At 53.1% G+C, this 14,431-nt stretch overlaps 1 protein-coding gene across 1 annotated transcript in view; it reads left to right on the top strand.

Annotated features, from left to right (window-relative positions):
- Window positions 1-14,431, top strand: part of SCN5A (sodium voltage-gated channel alpha subunit 5) — a gene marked incomplete at both ends in the record, with an annotated part of 75,959 nt that overhangs the window by 20,448 nt on the left and 41,080 nt on the right. The window contains 8 exon segments of the mRNA XM_080933998.1: window positions 1,583-1,813; window positions 3,104-3,167; window positions 4,330-4,471; window positions 4,899-5,096; window positions 6,094-6,273; window positions 6,793-7,164; window positions 10,382-10,514; window positions 11,317-11,555. Coding sequence (XP_080790124.1) covers window positions 1,583-1,813; window positions 3,104-3,167; window positions 4,330-4,471; window positions 4,899-5,096; window positions 6,094-6,273; window positions 6,793-7,164; window positions 10,382-10,514; window positions 11,317-11,555 — 1,559 coding nt within the window.

Below are 14,431 nucleotides of genomic sequence, written 5' to 3'. Positions count from 1 at the left end.
GAGAGGCCACAGGAAGCAGCCCCCAGGGTGGCTGTAGTAAGTGGTGTCTGCAGCCAATGCAGTGCTGCCTGCAGGAGTCCCCAGAGAGAAGTCAGAGGGGACAGACTCCAAACACTTGCAGCTTGTCTGAAACCTTTTTGACACCAGTGAACTCATCCTTTGTTATGAGAGAAGGGTGACCTTCGCTGCTGTCTCCACGGGCCCAAGCAGGGTTGCTTAGACAGTTCTGAATAGAGTATTTTGGGGCAGAGATCCTTAAGCCTGGCTGTTGGGGTACAGTCCAATGTGGGCGTCCAAGCTCCAGCCACATCCCTGTCACGTACCCCTGAGATACATCTGTCTCCCAGATGGAGGCCCAGCCCCACACCCGTGTCTCTCAGTAGGCGCTCAGCGTGCCGAACGGTAACGGACACGTGGCTCCCTACCTGACTCCCACCCACTGGGCAGTTGTCAACATGTGCCGGATGATTTCCATGGAGTCCCAAGTGCCAGAGTCCTTGGCAGGCAGCAGTGGCGGCATCATTGTGAGGGAACCGTCCGATTCTCTCTTGTCTGTCCATCACTGCTTCTCTGTCTCTGGGCCAAGGACACAATAGTCACAGGCGCTCCTAACACCTTAACTGGCTGGACAGTGGATGGATGGAGCTTAACCTGAGATCTGGCTGCTTTGGGGCTGAGGCTGGGGGCCCGGCTGCTGGCAGCGGAGCCCCTTGCCTCTCTTGCTCTTGCTCGCTCTTGCCCTAGGACAGCGGCTGAGGGTCAGACGGGATGTGTGCACACATGCTTCTGTCACTCCGCTGTATGGGGCTGGCTTCTGCAAGGAGTTGAACTAACAGATCACGGCCACTCCGCTTTGGGAAAATGGGAGGGATGGGGAGGGCCCCAAGGGTCAGCAAACGAGAAAGAGGGGGTGCGGGGGTGTAGCTCAACCTAATCCCTGCTCATAACCCTCACCAAAGATGGTTCTACACTCTGAGGACATCACCCAACCCTGCCACACCTTCCCCCAGAGCCCCATATCTTCCCTTTACACTGGCCAGCCCCAGCCCAAGAACAGACCCTGGCTTCCTTAGTTTTGTTCAAGTAACTGAAACCCCCAGAGTCTCCAAGCAGCAGGAAGACCCTTCCCCACCAGGAGCAGCTGTGTCTCTCCCATTTCCAGATCAAAGTGAGGTCCCAGTCATTGACCTAGAATGGGTCTGGACCTCAGCTTCCTCTGCCATGGCCTATCAGACTGGCATGCTTTAGGATGTAGCAGACACAGCGAGACCTTAAGACATTTTCTATTCCCTCTATCCATGTATACCTCTGCTGGGCTGATGGAGAATAAAGAGTTCTGATCCCCAAAAACACGAAGACGGGCTGGGCTCTTTGCCCTTGGTAGTCAGTAGAGACTCTGCTGATCTTAAAGGCCCAGGAAGCCTCCTTCACTATAAGGCCTTACGGTTGCCATTCCTAGCCACAGCCTATTCAGTGCAGGACTTGGAGAGGCCCAGTACCCTTTCCCAGGCCTAGCCTCCATCCAGAAAACCATAGAGCAGATTATCTGTGGCTCACCCCATGCTCTGTCTCGCTTTCCCAGGCCTGAAGACAATCGTGGGAGCCCTGATCCAGTCTGTGAAGAAGCTGGCCGATGTAATGGTCCTTACCGTCTTCTGCCTCAGTGTCTTTGCCCTCATCGGCCTGCAGCTCTTCATGGGCAACCTGAGGCACAAGTGTGTGCGTAACTTTACCGAGCTCAATGGCACCAATGGCTCCGTGGAGGCCAATGGCCTAGTCTGGAACTCTTTAGACGTCTACCTCAATGACCCAGGTATGGACTCACTATGCCTCTGGAGAGAGGACTGGGAGACCATCAGAGCTGGGTGCCTCCCACCCAGGCTTCACTAGTGGTTAGCAGGCAGGTCTCAGGGACCATCCAACCATGGCTGGGACCCAAGGCAGGCTAGGGGTGTACCCTCCTGGGTTCCCAAGCTATCTGGAGAAATGTCATTCAAAGGATGGGATGAGGGGACAGGGAGATGGTTCTGTCATCAATGTGTTTGCTATAAGCATGAAGACCTGATTTCAACTCCCAATGCCTGCATCATAAAGCAATGTGTGGTGGATGGATGGATGGATGGATGGATGGATGGATGGATGGATGGATGGATAGTGGTATAGACCTACCATTGGGGAGATGTGGGACAGTCACAGAGGCTAACTTACCAACCAGACTGTCCAAATCAGCAAGATCCAGGTTCAGAAAAAGACCGTGATACAGTTTGGGGATAGGCTGAGTTCAGACAGCTGGGGACGGTGAGGAGACCAGCTTCCCCGGAGCCTGTGAGGCTTGAGTGACGTCATGCCTAAGTAAGAGCTTTCACCTCAGTGTCAGCACTGAGTGCCCAGGCTGCTACTCCGATGTGCACACACCCTAGAACCCTTCGAGAAGGGTGTGGCTTGTATGGGCATGTGCACCTTTCATCCCATCTCCTCTCCAGACTGCTGGTCACTTCCTCTTTCAGTGAGTGCCATCCATCCAGATGAAAGGAAGATCCTGGGGCAAGGCCAGATGCCATGCTACAAGGATGCAGAGGGGTCTTCCCAAGTCAGGGCCTCCTTACATACATGAACTAGCAGCACCCACTGGAAAACAAGCAGACAAAGATTGTGGGTGGGTGTGGGTCTGCTTCTGAATCAAGTGTAGCTCGCGTCTGGGAAGCTATGGCTCAACCGGTTCCCAGACACTAACATTGCCCATCTGGACCACACTTAGAGAAATGCTACCCAAGAAAAAGGTGGATCATGGTGACTGATGGAGAGATGGCAAGGCAGGTGGGCCACAGTGTTACCATGGTGATCGGCAGGCATCTCTTCCACAGGTTTATGTCACGGCAGTGGGCCACACAGCAGCCAAGTTGGAGCTCTGCCCAGACCCTTTCCTCCGGCCCAGGGCTTTCTGTGTCTTCAAGTGTGTGTTGCACTTGGTGGACATAGGTGAAGATAAGAACAGTGGCCAAGGAAAGTGAACAGTAATGATGTCTTTTCCAGAAGCCAGTGCAAGGCAGGGCACCCCGAACTGGACCTCCCAAGCCACTCACACCCAGACTTTTTCTTGCAGCCAATTACCTACTCAAGAATGGCACCACAGACGTGTTACTGTGTGGGAACAGCTCTGACGCCGGGTAGGTGGGACAGTCCTCCCAATGGCTTTTGGTACTTCCCCGCTGCTCTGTCTAGCGACACCTCAGTCGTATGACTTTCCCGCCCAGAACCCTGGAAGTTCCTGTATCTCTCCCGGGTCACACAGAGACCAGGAACAATTCTTGAGGGGCAGGAGAGGCCTAGAGATGGGTTGTGGTAAGGAAGTCACTGAGGGTACCCCACAGGGTTCTAACTGGACCTTGGCTCCATCTCTACTGTTCTGCCCTTCCGGGGTGAGTGTGGTCTCAGTCTCCTCAGCAGCTGGACTTTGTTCATGCCAAGCAGAACATGAGCTCGCAGCCTCACATGCCCTGTCTCCAGGTGAAATGTCTAGGGCTCTGTGCATGGTAGTCTGGGATGGGAATGAAAGGTCACAGGCTCACCATGTGGCAGTTGGTTCTGGTGTGAGGTTCCAGGCTCACTTTGGGGGAGATGTCTGCAGTGTCTTGGGTTTGAGGCACCCTTAGGAATATCCTCAAACTTGCCAAGTTTCTCCAACCAGATTTCTCTTCCCTGTCTTTCTCTTCCCCCACATACACACCCTGTCAAGGAGAGAGACTGAACAAGGTGTGTGTGTGTGTGTGTGTGTGTGTGTGTGTGTGTGTGTGTGTTTGTGTGTGTGTGTGTGTGTTTGTGTGTGTGTGTGTGTGTGTGCCTATGTGTCTTTGTGCACACACATGAGCACATGCAGTGGATTAAATAGACACTTTTCCAGGTGCAACCCAGTCAAGCCCTTTACCTGCCTCTGCCTACACTTAGCTAAGCCTTGCCAGTGCTCCTCTCCCTCCAGAGCTCGAATGTTCAGCTCCCCGGGGGTGGACAAGCTAAGGAAGGAACATGGGCTTCCTCTGGAGAGGGGGCACCATCGAAACAGCAGCAGCCACCAGGGAGGGTGTGTCATGTGGACGGAGGGAGACTGGATGTGGGCCTTGGAAATTCTAAGTAGGTCCAGGAAAAAAGAGGATGGTGACCTGGCCAGTCATGAACGTGGCAAGGACAAGATCATGGGTACAGAACTGGAGAAAGTCTGGCACTGTGTTGGTGACGCAGCCTCAGAGCCGTTGCTCATAGGCTGGTCTGCCCAGGGAAAAACCAGAATCTTTCACAGCATGGGACAGAGTGTGTGTGTGTGTCTGGCTATAGGACATGTCCTGAGGGCTATCGGTGCCTGAAGGCAGGTGAGAACCCAGACCACGGTTACACCAGCTTCGACTCCTTCGCCTGGGCCTTCCTTGCGCTCTTCCGCCTGATGACACAGGACTGCTGGGAACGCCTATACCAGCAGGTGCACGGGAGCCTGGGCCAGCAGAGGGGCGCTAGGCAGAGACTCCAGGGCAGGTGGCACAAATGGCTAGCCAGAAATGCCCCCAGTAGCTTTGCGCTGGTGAGGGTTATGGAGAGGGCAGGGGAAAGGGCTGGTGACTAAGTTTCAGTCCCTTACAGAGGACTCTCTATTCTGAGAATGGGATATTCCTTCACCCTGTACAACAGAGCATTCTCTGTAGGTAACAGCAGTTTTCCCGTTAGGTGAGATACCTGCCTCCTTCTAGGTGGGACACTCTCCTGTGTTAGCACGTGACCTTCTACAGGTGGGACATACTCCAGTTCCGAGCTTTAGGACACTGAGCCCTTGGCATAGCCAGACTGATGACTTAGAAATACCGTGACGTGGAACCTCAGTGAGGGTGACCTCTGGCCCCTTGCTTCTCCAGACCCTGAGGTCTGCAGGAAAGATCTACATGATCTTCTTCATGCTTGTCATCTTTCTGGGCTCCTTCTACCTGGTGAACTTGATCCTGGCCGTGGTGGCCATGGCCTACGAGGAGCAAAACCAAGCCACCATCGCCGAGACGGAGGAGAAGGAGAAGCGCTTCCAGGAGGCTATGGAGATGCTCAAGAAGGAACACGAGGTGAGTAGGCAGTGGCTGGAGGTGTGGTGCATGCTGGGTAAGGCTGGTAGGTGGTGCGTTCTGAGGGGAAGGCAATGCCTGCTAAGCAAAGTGGGCCTGTTGGTGTGGTGTGCAGTGGATAAGTTTGGCTCCCCATGGCACTGTGTTTTCTAGGCAAAGGTAATACAGAATGGGTGGGGTGCAGGTGATTGTGTCTCCATAAGTATGGTCTCTGTGGGCACAGCTGGTGCCTGGTACAAGGTTCGTGTCCGTGAGTGTAGCCTTCTCTGGTCAAGGGATACTTCCTGATAGGCTAGTGAGGACAATCCAAGGCTGGACCAGCATGGGCCACTTCGACCTGGCTCCCCACATCCATCTTCCCTCGAGGTAGCTATCGGAAACTGAAGGGGCTGGGGGAATAACTCAGTTATTAAAGTGCTTGCCATGTGGGCATGAGAATCTGAGTTCAGCCCCCAGGACCCCCATTAAAAAGCGCTGTGTGACTTGTAACCCTATCACTGGGGAGGTAGAAAAGGGGAAAACCCTGGCGCTCATTGGCCAGTCAACCCAGACTAAATCAGTAAGTCCTGGGTCCCAGTGAGATATGCCTTAAACACCAAGGTGAGTGGCCCTGAGGAATGGCACGCGGGACTCACCTCTGGCTTACACACAGAAAAAGTAAGAACAAAGAAGCCTGTATGGAGGTATCTGTGTGTGCTTTCTGCCTCCATGCCCCCCAACTGCCCTTCTGGCCAGGTGGACCTGCTAGAAGACCCCTGACCCTTATTCTTCTGTACCTCCTGTTCGCCAACATCCCTCTCTCACCTGTCCCCCACCCCCCCGACTCAGATACTTGCTCTCCCTTCTAGGTTCTTTGCCTTTCTCAAAGCATTGTGGGTCTGCCCGGAATCCCCATGACTGCTACACTCCGAGTCAAGGGTGAAGTCTGATGGGGCAAGCCTGAGGATAGCCAGAGTTCCTCCATGAACAAAACAACCTTTTCCCCATCCTTTTCCAGGCTCTCACCATCAGGGCTGTGGATACCGTGTCCCGTAGCTCTCTGGAGATGTCTCCTTTGGCCCCAGTAACCAACCACGAGAGAAGGAGCAAGAGGAAGAAACGACTGTCTTCGGGAACGGAGGATGGTGGGAATGACAGGCTCCCCAAGTCGGACTCAGAAGATGGTCCCAGAGCATTGGTAATCCCAATGTGGTTCTGGCCTCTGCAAAGCCCGTCATGGTGGCCCCCAGTGCCCCACAGCCCTGAGCTTAGTCTCCAAGACTAAGGGATGGACCCCTCCCATCCCTTCCAGTTTCCCGTAGTCATTCTTAAAGTGAGAGAGAGATAGGGTGGATTTGTGTGTTAATGTTGCCTCCTGCCTGGAACTAGTTCTCAAGTGTGGGGACCAGCACTGGGCGGTCTTGGTGTGGGATGACAGGGGCCCAAGTGCTGGTCATAGCTCTTGCTGCCCAGCCAAGCACCAAGGTCCAGAGCAGCTTCAGAGTCAAACCCAGAGATACAGGGATGGAGTGAGTAGAGACCCCTGAAGATGCAGGGGACACCCCATCTCTTCCTAAACTCCCACCTCAGCCTGCCCAGCCCCCTGTGGCCAGCAGAAGCCTCAGTGCTCTCGGGAGTGAGCTGAGCTGACACCGTGACAGTTTGGCTGAAGCAGAGGCCGAACCCTGTGGGTCACACACCCTCCCTGTGCCCTCAGAATCAGCTCAGCCTTACCCATGGGCTCAGCCGGACATCCATGAGGGCCCGCTCCAGCCGAGGAAGCATTTTCACGTTCCGAAGGCGGGACCAAGGCTCGGAGGCCGACTTTGCGGACGATGAGAACAGTACTGCTGGGGAGAGCGAGAGCCACCGCACATCACTGCAGGTGCCATGGCCCTTACGCCGTCCCAGTTCCCAGGGACAGCCTGGCCTTGGAACCTCAGCTCCTGGTCACGTCCTCAATGGCAAAAGAAACAGCACCGTGGACTGCAATGGGGTGGTTTCCTTGCTGGGGGCAGGTGATGCTGAGGCCACCTCCCCAGGGAGCCATCTTCTCCGCCCTGTGGTGCTGGACCGACCCCCAGACACGGTGAGCCAGCCCCCAGCCTATAAGCACCAGCCCAGATCTGTCTCCCAAACTGGTGGTACCAGGCTCAAAACTACTTGCTGAATGTTGATCAAGCACCTACTGTGTGCCCCATTCCTAGAACATCTCTTCCCTTAAAGTTTCCATGCCAGCTGAGCAGGCAGACAAGTCAAGAGAAGACAGGACAATGTCTGTGTAAACATTGTCTGGAGTAGTAGTGAGGGAGAGAGGGAGGCAGAGATTTCACACCTGATGCAGTGTCCGTGCTGAGGTGTCACCGTTGACCAGTGTACCGGAGGCCATGTGCCAGAGCCATCCAGGCAAGCCTAGGACCAGGACTAGGTGGCAAAAGAGCCCTCAGAGGATGCTAGACCACACTCAGTGAGTAAAGAACAGTCCAGTACTTTACCAACTCGTAACTCAGAGCCCGCCAAGGTAAGTGCTGGGAGTGGGGAGCAGGAAGAGTAGAGGCATTTAAGCAGCAACCACAAGAAGAGGAGCCAGGTTGTTTTCTCCATTGGGGAGAGCAGGTGAGCAGAGTGGTTAGTGCCCAAGCTCTCGCGATTAGTCTGGGTTTGGATTCTAGATCGCAGCTTACCAGCTAGCAAGTCTCTTTGCTCCTGACGCCTTAAGTACCTCATCTGTATAATGGGCAGAAAATACCCAAAGTATAATATAGACAGGACCAAGGACATACAGAAACATGATCAGCATCATTAAAATGTCACAGTACCATGTGTGTCACACGCAGCCTGGGGAAGAGCCTGTCTGGCTTGTGGCACCATGGAGTCAGTGAGGCTGGAACAGAGGCAGCCCACTGGTGACTGCCCAGTTGGCCCCTGCAAGTCCACATACTAGTGCCTGAACTGCCCGCTCAGGAAAGGGCTGAATGTGTGGCTCACACATATACAGACAGGACAGTACCAATGGGAAAACCACTAGACAATGGGAACTTGGTCAAGAAGGTAGAGGCGGTGTGAGAAGGGAGGGCCCGGGCCACATGGCCACTAGCTGTGGGTCTTTATACTGGTTAATCATCTGAGCCTCAATTTCCTGCAAAGTGGAAATCAGATTTAACACGTACGTCAGCAGGTGGTAGTGGGACCCAGGGAGCTGAAACCAGTCCAGGGCTTAGGCCAGATCTCACTGCCTGAGCATGTTACTGGTTACTGTTACTATGTGCTGCTGACTTGAGTGAGCAAAGGCTTCTGGGATGCACTGCCAAGAGTCCAAGTCCTGTATAGGGAGTGAAGGGAAGGAACTTCAAGACCCCTAAGGGCTGTAGAATCATCTGTGTCCTTCAGGACCGGTCACCTGGAGGGTGGGGTATCTGGTTCCAGTCGGGCTCTGGAGCCCGGCCTCAGGCAGGCAGAGCCAGAGAGCTAATAGAATTTCCTAATCCCATTAGGGAGAAAATCATCTCATTGCGCTGTACATGTCGGGAGGAATCCAAGTTCACACACTTCATTACCGGGAACCTTCACCCATTCTCACTTCTGCAGGGCCCATTTGTAACTTTAAAGGGATTAGCAGGCCGAGGCGGAGTCGTTTGTAAGGTTAAAGGAATTAGCATCCAAGATGGAGACATTCGAAAAGTCAAAGAGATTAGCCGGCAGAAGCCCCTGGGAGTGCCTTCCCCAGCCCTGCTGGTCCCCTGTGGGCCCATTTCTAGTCTGCAAACAGAGCCCTGTGTTGGATACATAGGACCACAGTCAGCATGAGGGTGGAGGGTGGGGAGAGGGGGTAGAAGGAGGCTGGAGAGAGTGCCCTCCTGCCCAGCCCACCACCGCCTTCAAGGGAAGCTCATAAAGTGAGCAGGGACCTGTCCCTTCCCACTGTGCCCCGACCCAGTTCCACAAGTCTGGCACGTTGACAGTTGGGTGTTCATTGTCCAGATCCTTGTCTCGCTCTTACATCTAACCCTGTCTTGGAGATGCGCTCGTGGGAGTGAACCCGGGTCAGCTTCTCACTGCTGTCTGCATCAGAGCTCAAGGTTGGGCTGGAGCCATGATTGATTTTAATAATCTTCCCATCGGCCAGTCAGTTCGTTTAGTTACTAGGAACAGTGCCGCCAAGGACAGTGTCTCTCTGCATTTTTGGTGTGTGTGTAAAGTGTTTCTGAGAGTAGGCTGCAAGACAAGGAATCTCGGGACCATTTAAAAATTCTAAGTAAGGGCTGGAGAGATGAGTCAGTGGTTATGGGCACTAGCTGCTCTTCCAGAGGACCAGAGTTTGATTTCCAGCACCCATGTGGAGACTCACAGCTGTCTGCAACCTCAGTTCCAGGAACCCAATGTCTTCTAGCCTTTATGTGCACCAAGCACACACACGGTGCACTGACACATACACTCAGGCAACACACATACACGCAGGCAAGACACAAGTGCATATAAAACATAATCATTAAAAAATTAAAATTTCCTGATTTAGACCCAAGCATGCCTCCTCTGTATGACATGGTCTGCCACCAGCCTCGTCTAAGCACCATACTGATTTTGTGTTTCTAGGAATGTCATCCTAGAGCATGTCAGACCCTTTCGGTCTCTTTGTCACCTTGACAATGCAGAGCTTTGGTTAGGATCACTGTTGTGTGTACTAACGTATGTGGTACTGGTGGGGCCTGAGAACGGGGAAGGAAGGGGATGGTGGTGGACGGGAGGAGCAAGGATCAGGGAGTTGTCAGCTGGAGAAGGGTTGGTTCTCCAAGTCCAGCATCCTTGGAACCCCATCCTTGGGGCTATGATGTTGCTCCGTAGGGAGAGCGGTCAGAATGCTTGCCTGGCACCCATGAAGTCCTGGGTTTGATCCCCAGCAGAGCATAATCTAGACATGGTGGCACACACCTGTGTAACCCTACCTTGGGAGGTAAGGACACAAGGATCAGGAGCTCAAGGACATCCTCAGATACATGAGACCCTGCCTCAAAAAGTAGGGGCTAGTGGGATGGTTCCATGGGCAAAGGTTGCAGCTGCCCACCAACCTCTACAACCTGAGTTCAAAAATCCCCGAGGCACACATAGCAGGGGAGACAGCTGACGCCCACTGGTCGACCTCTGACCTCTGCATGTGCACACACCCACAAGAATGAATGGATAAGTGAGTGGATGTTGTTTTGAAACTAAAGAGCAAAACACAGAAACAAGACTGCCACTCTGTCCTCCCGAGTCCTCCCCAGCCCGAGCCCTGCCCGGGCTGATGCATGTCTCCTGGTTGCACGCAGACCACGCCATCAGAGGAGCCGGGTGGGCCCCAGATGCTAACACCGCAGGCTCCGTGTGCAGATGGTTTTGAGGAACCCGGAGCACGGCAACGGGCACTCAGCGCTGTCAGTGTCCTCACCAGTGCCCTGGAAGGTCGGTGTCCCCCACTCTCCCCTCCCCCTTTAACCTCCATTCTGCCCCCTCAGTGTCTTGTCTACCTGGACCCCCCCCCATACCTCTCCCAGACGTCTCTTCTGGCTGTGAGTGCCCTTTCCTGTCGTCTGGTCTCTTCTCTGTTCTGTGACTTCTTTCCTGGGTACCCCACACCCATCCTGGACTGCTCAGACCCTTTCCCACCTCATCCACCCATCTCCCAAGCCACCCTGTGTCCTGCCTGCCCTTCCTGTTCTAGTCTATTGTCAGACATTCCCATATCCACATACAGCAGTCCTGGATCCATACCAGCCGGCCCCACCTTAGGCAACTCCACACGCCTTCCAAGCCAAACTGGGCACCCTGTCTTGTGCTAGCCTGCCCCAGATGTAGACCCTTTTCTTTAGACCCTATGCCAGCACATCCCAGTCTCCCCTTGTGTACCTTCATATCAGACATGGCTGTTCTTCCTGCCCTCACCTGCCCTGCTCTGAAAACACCCATATGCGTGGGACAGAGTTGTCCTTACATAGACCTACACTCGCCTGATCTGCCATACCCTTGTCTCCCCATATCCAGCTTAGTCTCTTATTTTTGCAGTCCTTACCTCCCACATTTCCAGAGTAACGAGCCAAGGCACAGGCCGTCCACCTCCCTAACCTTCCCTCAGTGTACTGTAGCCACCTAGCACCCTGCTAACCCCCAGCCACCCCCCCCCCTCGAGTCACAAGACCTTTCTAGAATGCCACCAGATGCAGATGACCTGGTGAATAAACCGAGTGAACTCCCTGGCTGTCCCCAGAGTTGGAGGAGTCCCACCGTAAGTGTCCGCCATGTTGGAACCGCTTTGCCCAGCACTACCTCATCTGGGAGTGCTGCCCACTCTGGATGTCCATCAAGCAGAAGGTGAAGTTCGTGGTCATGGACCCATTTGCTGACCTCACTATCACCATGTGCATTGTGCTCAACACGCTCTTCATGGCTCTGGAGCATTACAACATGACAGCCGAGTTTGAGGAGATGCTGCAGGTCGGGAACCTGGTAAGGACCGCCTGTCGTCGGCTCTTAAGTGGGCATCCCTGAAGGCCTTAGCTCTCACGGGGAAGGGATTCTGAACATCAAAGGGGCTTTTTAAGGGGTCGGTCTCTGGAGACACCTTGAAGAAGGGAGTTTTGGAGTCTGGTTTTAAGGAGCAAAGGTGTAGATTTGAGTGGGAGGGTGGAGCTGAAGCTTGTGAAAATGCTCAAATGCTACCAACAAAAGTGAGTGGGCGTGTATGAAATGCGTGGAGAACAGCCTGTGATGAGCAAACACGGGAGGGAAGCACAGGAGGGAAGCGGCTGCTCTGTAGGGCAGGGATCGCACAGATGAGCATCCACTGCTACTGAATGGGAAAGGAGGGGTGAGTGGGTGGGCAGAAGAGAGGAGAGAAGAATAGACAGATGAGTGGATTATTGGAAGTCCTGAAAGATAAAGGGATGGATGATTCAATAAAGAATAGAACAAAAGAGGAAGTGGGGAGATGGTGGCTGTATAAGTATGGAGAAGAGTGAGAGACAAATGGGTGGGTGGGTGGGAGGATGAATGGATGGGAAGATGGATGGGAGGGTGGATGGATGGGTGGATGGATGGGAGGATGGATGGATGGATGGGAGAATGGATGGATGGGTGGATGGGAGGATGAATGGTTGGATGAATGATGGGAGGATGGAGAGATGGATGATGAAAGGATGGGAAGATGGATGGGAGGGTGGATGGATGGGTGGATGGGTGGATGGGAGAATGGATGGATGGGTGGATGATGGATAGATGGATGGATGGAGGAGGGAGGGAGGGATGGATGGATCAACTGATGGATGAGAGGATGATTAGAGAGGAGTGAGTAAGACTAGAAGGATAGACAGATGGATAATTGAAGAGAGAAGAAAGAAAGGATAAGAAGATAGACAAATGATTAGAGATAATGGGATGAGAGCCGGGTGGGTGCGCGCATCAATAATTAGATTGGGAGAGAGACAGAGTAGCACGAAAGGAAAGATGGTTGGATCTGTAGGTGATGGTGAGCAGATAATTAGAGAGCAGCAGAAGTGGGAGCAGGATGGGTGGGTGGCTGGCTATATAGAGAAGGAAGAGAAGAGTATGGATGTGAGGTTAGACATGGTGGCCCGTGGGCGGGTAGAGAGGATGGACAACGGAGTGTGCTTAGTCAGTCACGGACATGCAGAGCCGGGTTTGAATTCTGACTCAGCTCTTGCTGACTGTGAACCTCAAGTGAATTACTTAATCCTGGTAATTGGCACCGTGAGTATTTGCTGAATTTAATAAATGCAAGAATCAGACGATATGAACCTCACTGGAAGCTAATGAGGCTGAATAAGATAATGGCTGTAACCTGCTTCCCTCCAGCCTGCACGAACAACAAGCCATCAGCATACATGATGGCTGGAGTCACTGTTATTAGACAGACTGACCCACATCTTCACTTTACAGAGGGAGAAACTGAGGCGGAGGGTGGCATGGGGGTAGTAGAATCAGCCGTGCATTCGCTGTATCCCTGGCATGTGAACACAGCCTCTTTCGTGGTCCTCAGCAGAGCTGGCCAGAGCCCTGCTCCAGTGGGGGAGGACCCTGGTTGGGTCTCAGGTCTGTCTCACAGCAGACCTGGCCCTCTCTCAGACCCAGCTGCTCCGGCGGCTCTCGCTGGCAGGTAGACGTCACACACACTGTGAGCTGTGGATATTTTCTTCCTTAACTGCTTTATAAACCTGGGACTTTAAGTGGTCATTTGCAGAATTTATTCAACATTTTTCCAGTCATTTAAACCCATTTGGCTATTCTTGTGTTTTCCTTCTTGTAAATCAAGGGAGGTACAGCTAACTCACGCTGTCTCGTGGTGCAGCCGGGGGTATTTATTGAGTGGCCTTTTGGTACATCTCGGCGTGCGGTCTCCTGGTACCTCCGCAGATGTTAGGTGCCCATCGGATGGCCATTGCAGGATGTAAGGGTAGTTTGCTGGATTGGACTGGACGGCGGTTGGGTGTGATTGAGAACCAGCCTGCTCTCCCCAGCTGCCAGCTTGTGACTAACAGCTGCACTAACCAGCAACAGTTGCGTTTCGTGCTGTTTGGGTAGCGTTATTGCTAATATGAACGGCTCGGGTTTCCTTGGATTGAATATAGTCCAAGTGGCTTAAATATTAATGTAGAGAAACAAGATCACCAAAATAAACATAGGTAGGTAACCTTGGGGTGGTGGCAGAATCTTCAGGCAGATTCCATAAAAGAGGAGACTGGCAGATTAAACTCTCAGCCCCTTACATAATGAAAGGCAACATGGGTGAGAAGATAGCCTGGAAAGTCTCCCTTTGCGAGGGGTTGGACAGATGGCTCAGTGGTTAAGAGCACTTGCTGTTCTTGCAGAGGTCCTGGGTTCAGTTCCCACATGGTAGCTCACTAATGTCTGAAGCGGCAGACTCTTCCTGCCCTCTCTCCACAGGTACCTGCATGCACATGTTTTCTCTCTCTCTCTCTCTCTCTCTCTCTCTCTCTCTCTCTCTCTCTCTGTGTGTGTGTGTGTGTGTGTGTGTGTGTGAGAGAGAGAGAGAGAGAGAGAGAGAGAGATACTTGGGGGAAGGGGCAATATTAAGATATAAAACCCAAAGAGTTATGGCCTCTACAAATGTGATCAGTGCTGTAAGACCGCAGATTGGGAATAAGCAGCCCTGTTGAAGAATTAGCTACTGTACTGCAAACCAATGAGCAAAGGCTGAGCTGCTCCACAGAGGATCCTGGGAGGAATGGGTAATCTACATGGGGGAAACCTGACCTGGGCCCCTCTGTCGGGCAATACTCGCTAACTGGATGCGGAGGAGTTGGTTTTGACAGTTAACTGTGATTAAAGAAAAGTTCTTTAGTTTA

The sequence above is a fragment of the Micromys minutus genome, assembly GCF_963924665.1.
Source record: "Micromys minutus genome assembly, chromosome: 21".
In the NCBI taxonomy this organism is placed as follows: domain Eukaryota; kingdom Metazoa; phylum Chordata; class Mammalia; order Rodentia; family Muridae; genus Micromys; species Micromys minutus.
The sequence above is the reverse complement of the archived record's forward strand: the minus strand, read 5'-3'. Positions and strand labels throughout refer to the sequence as shown.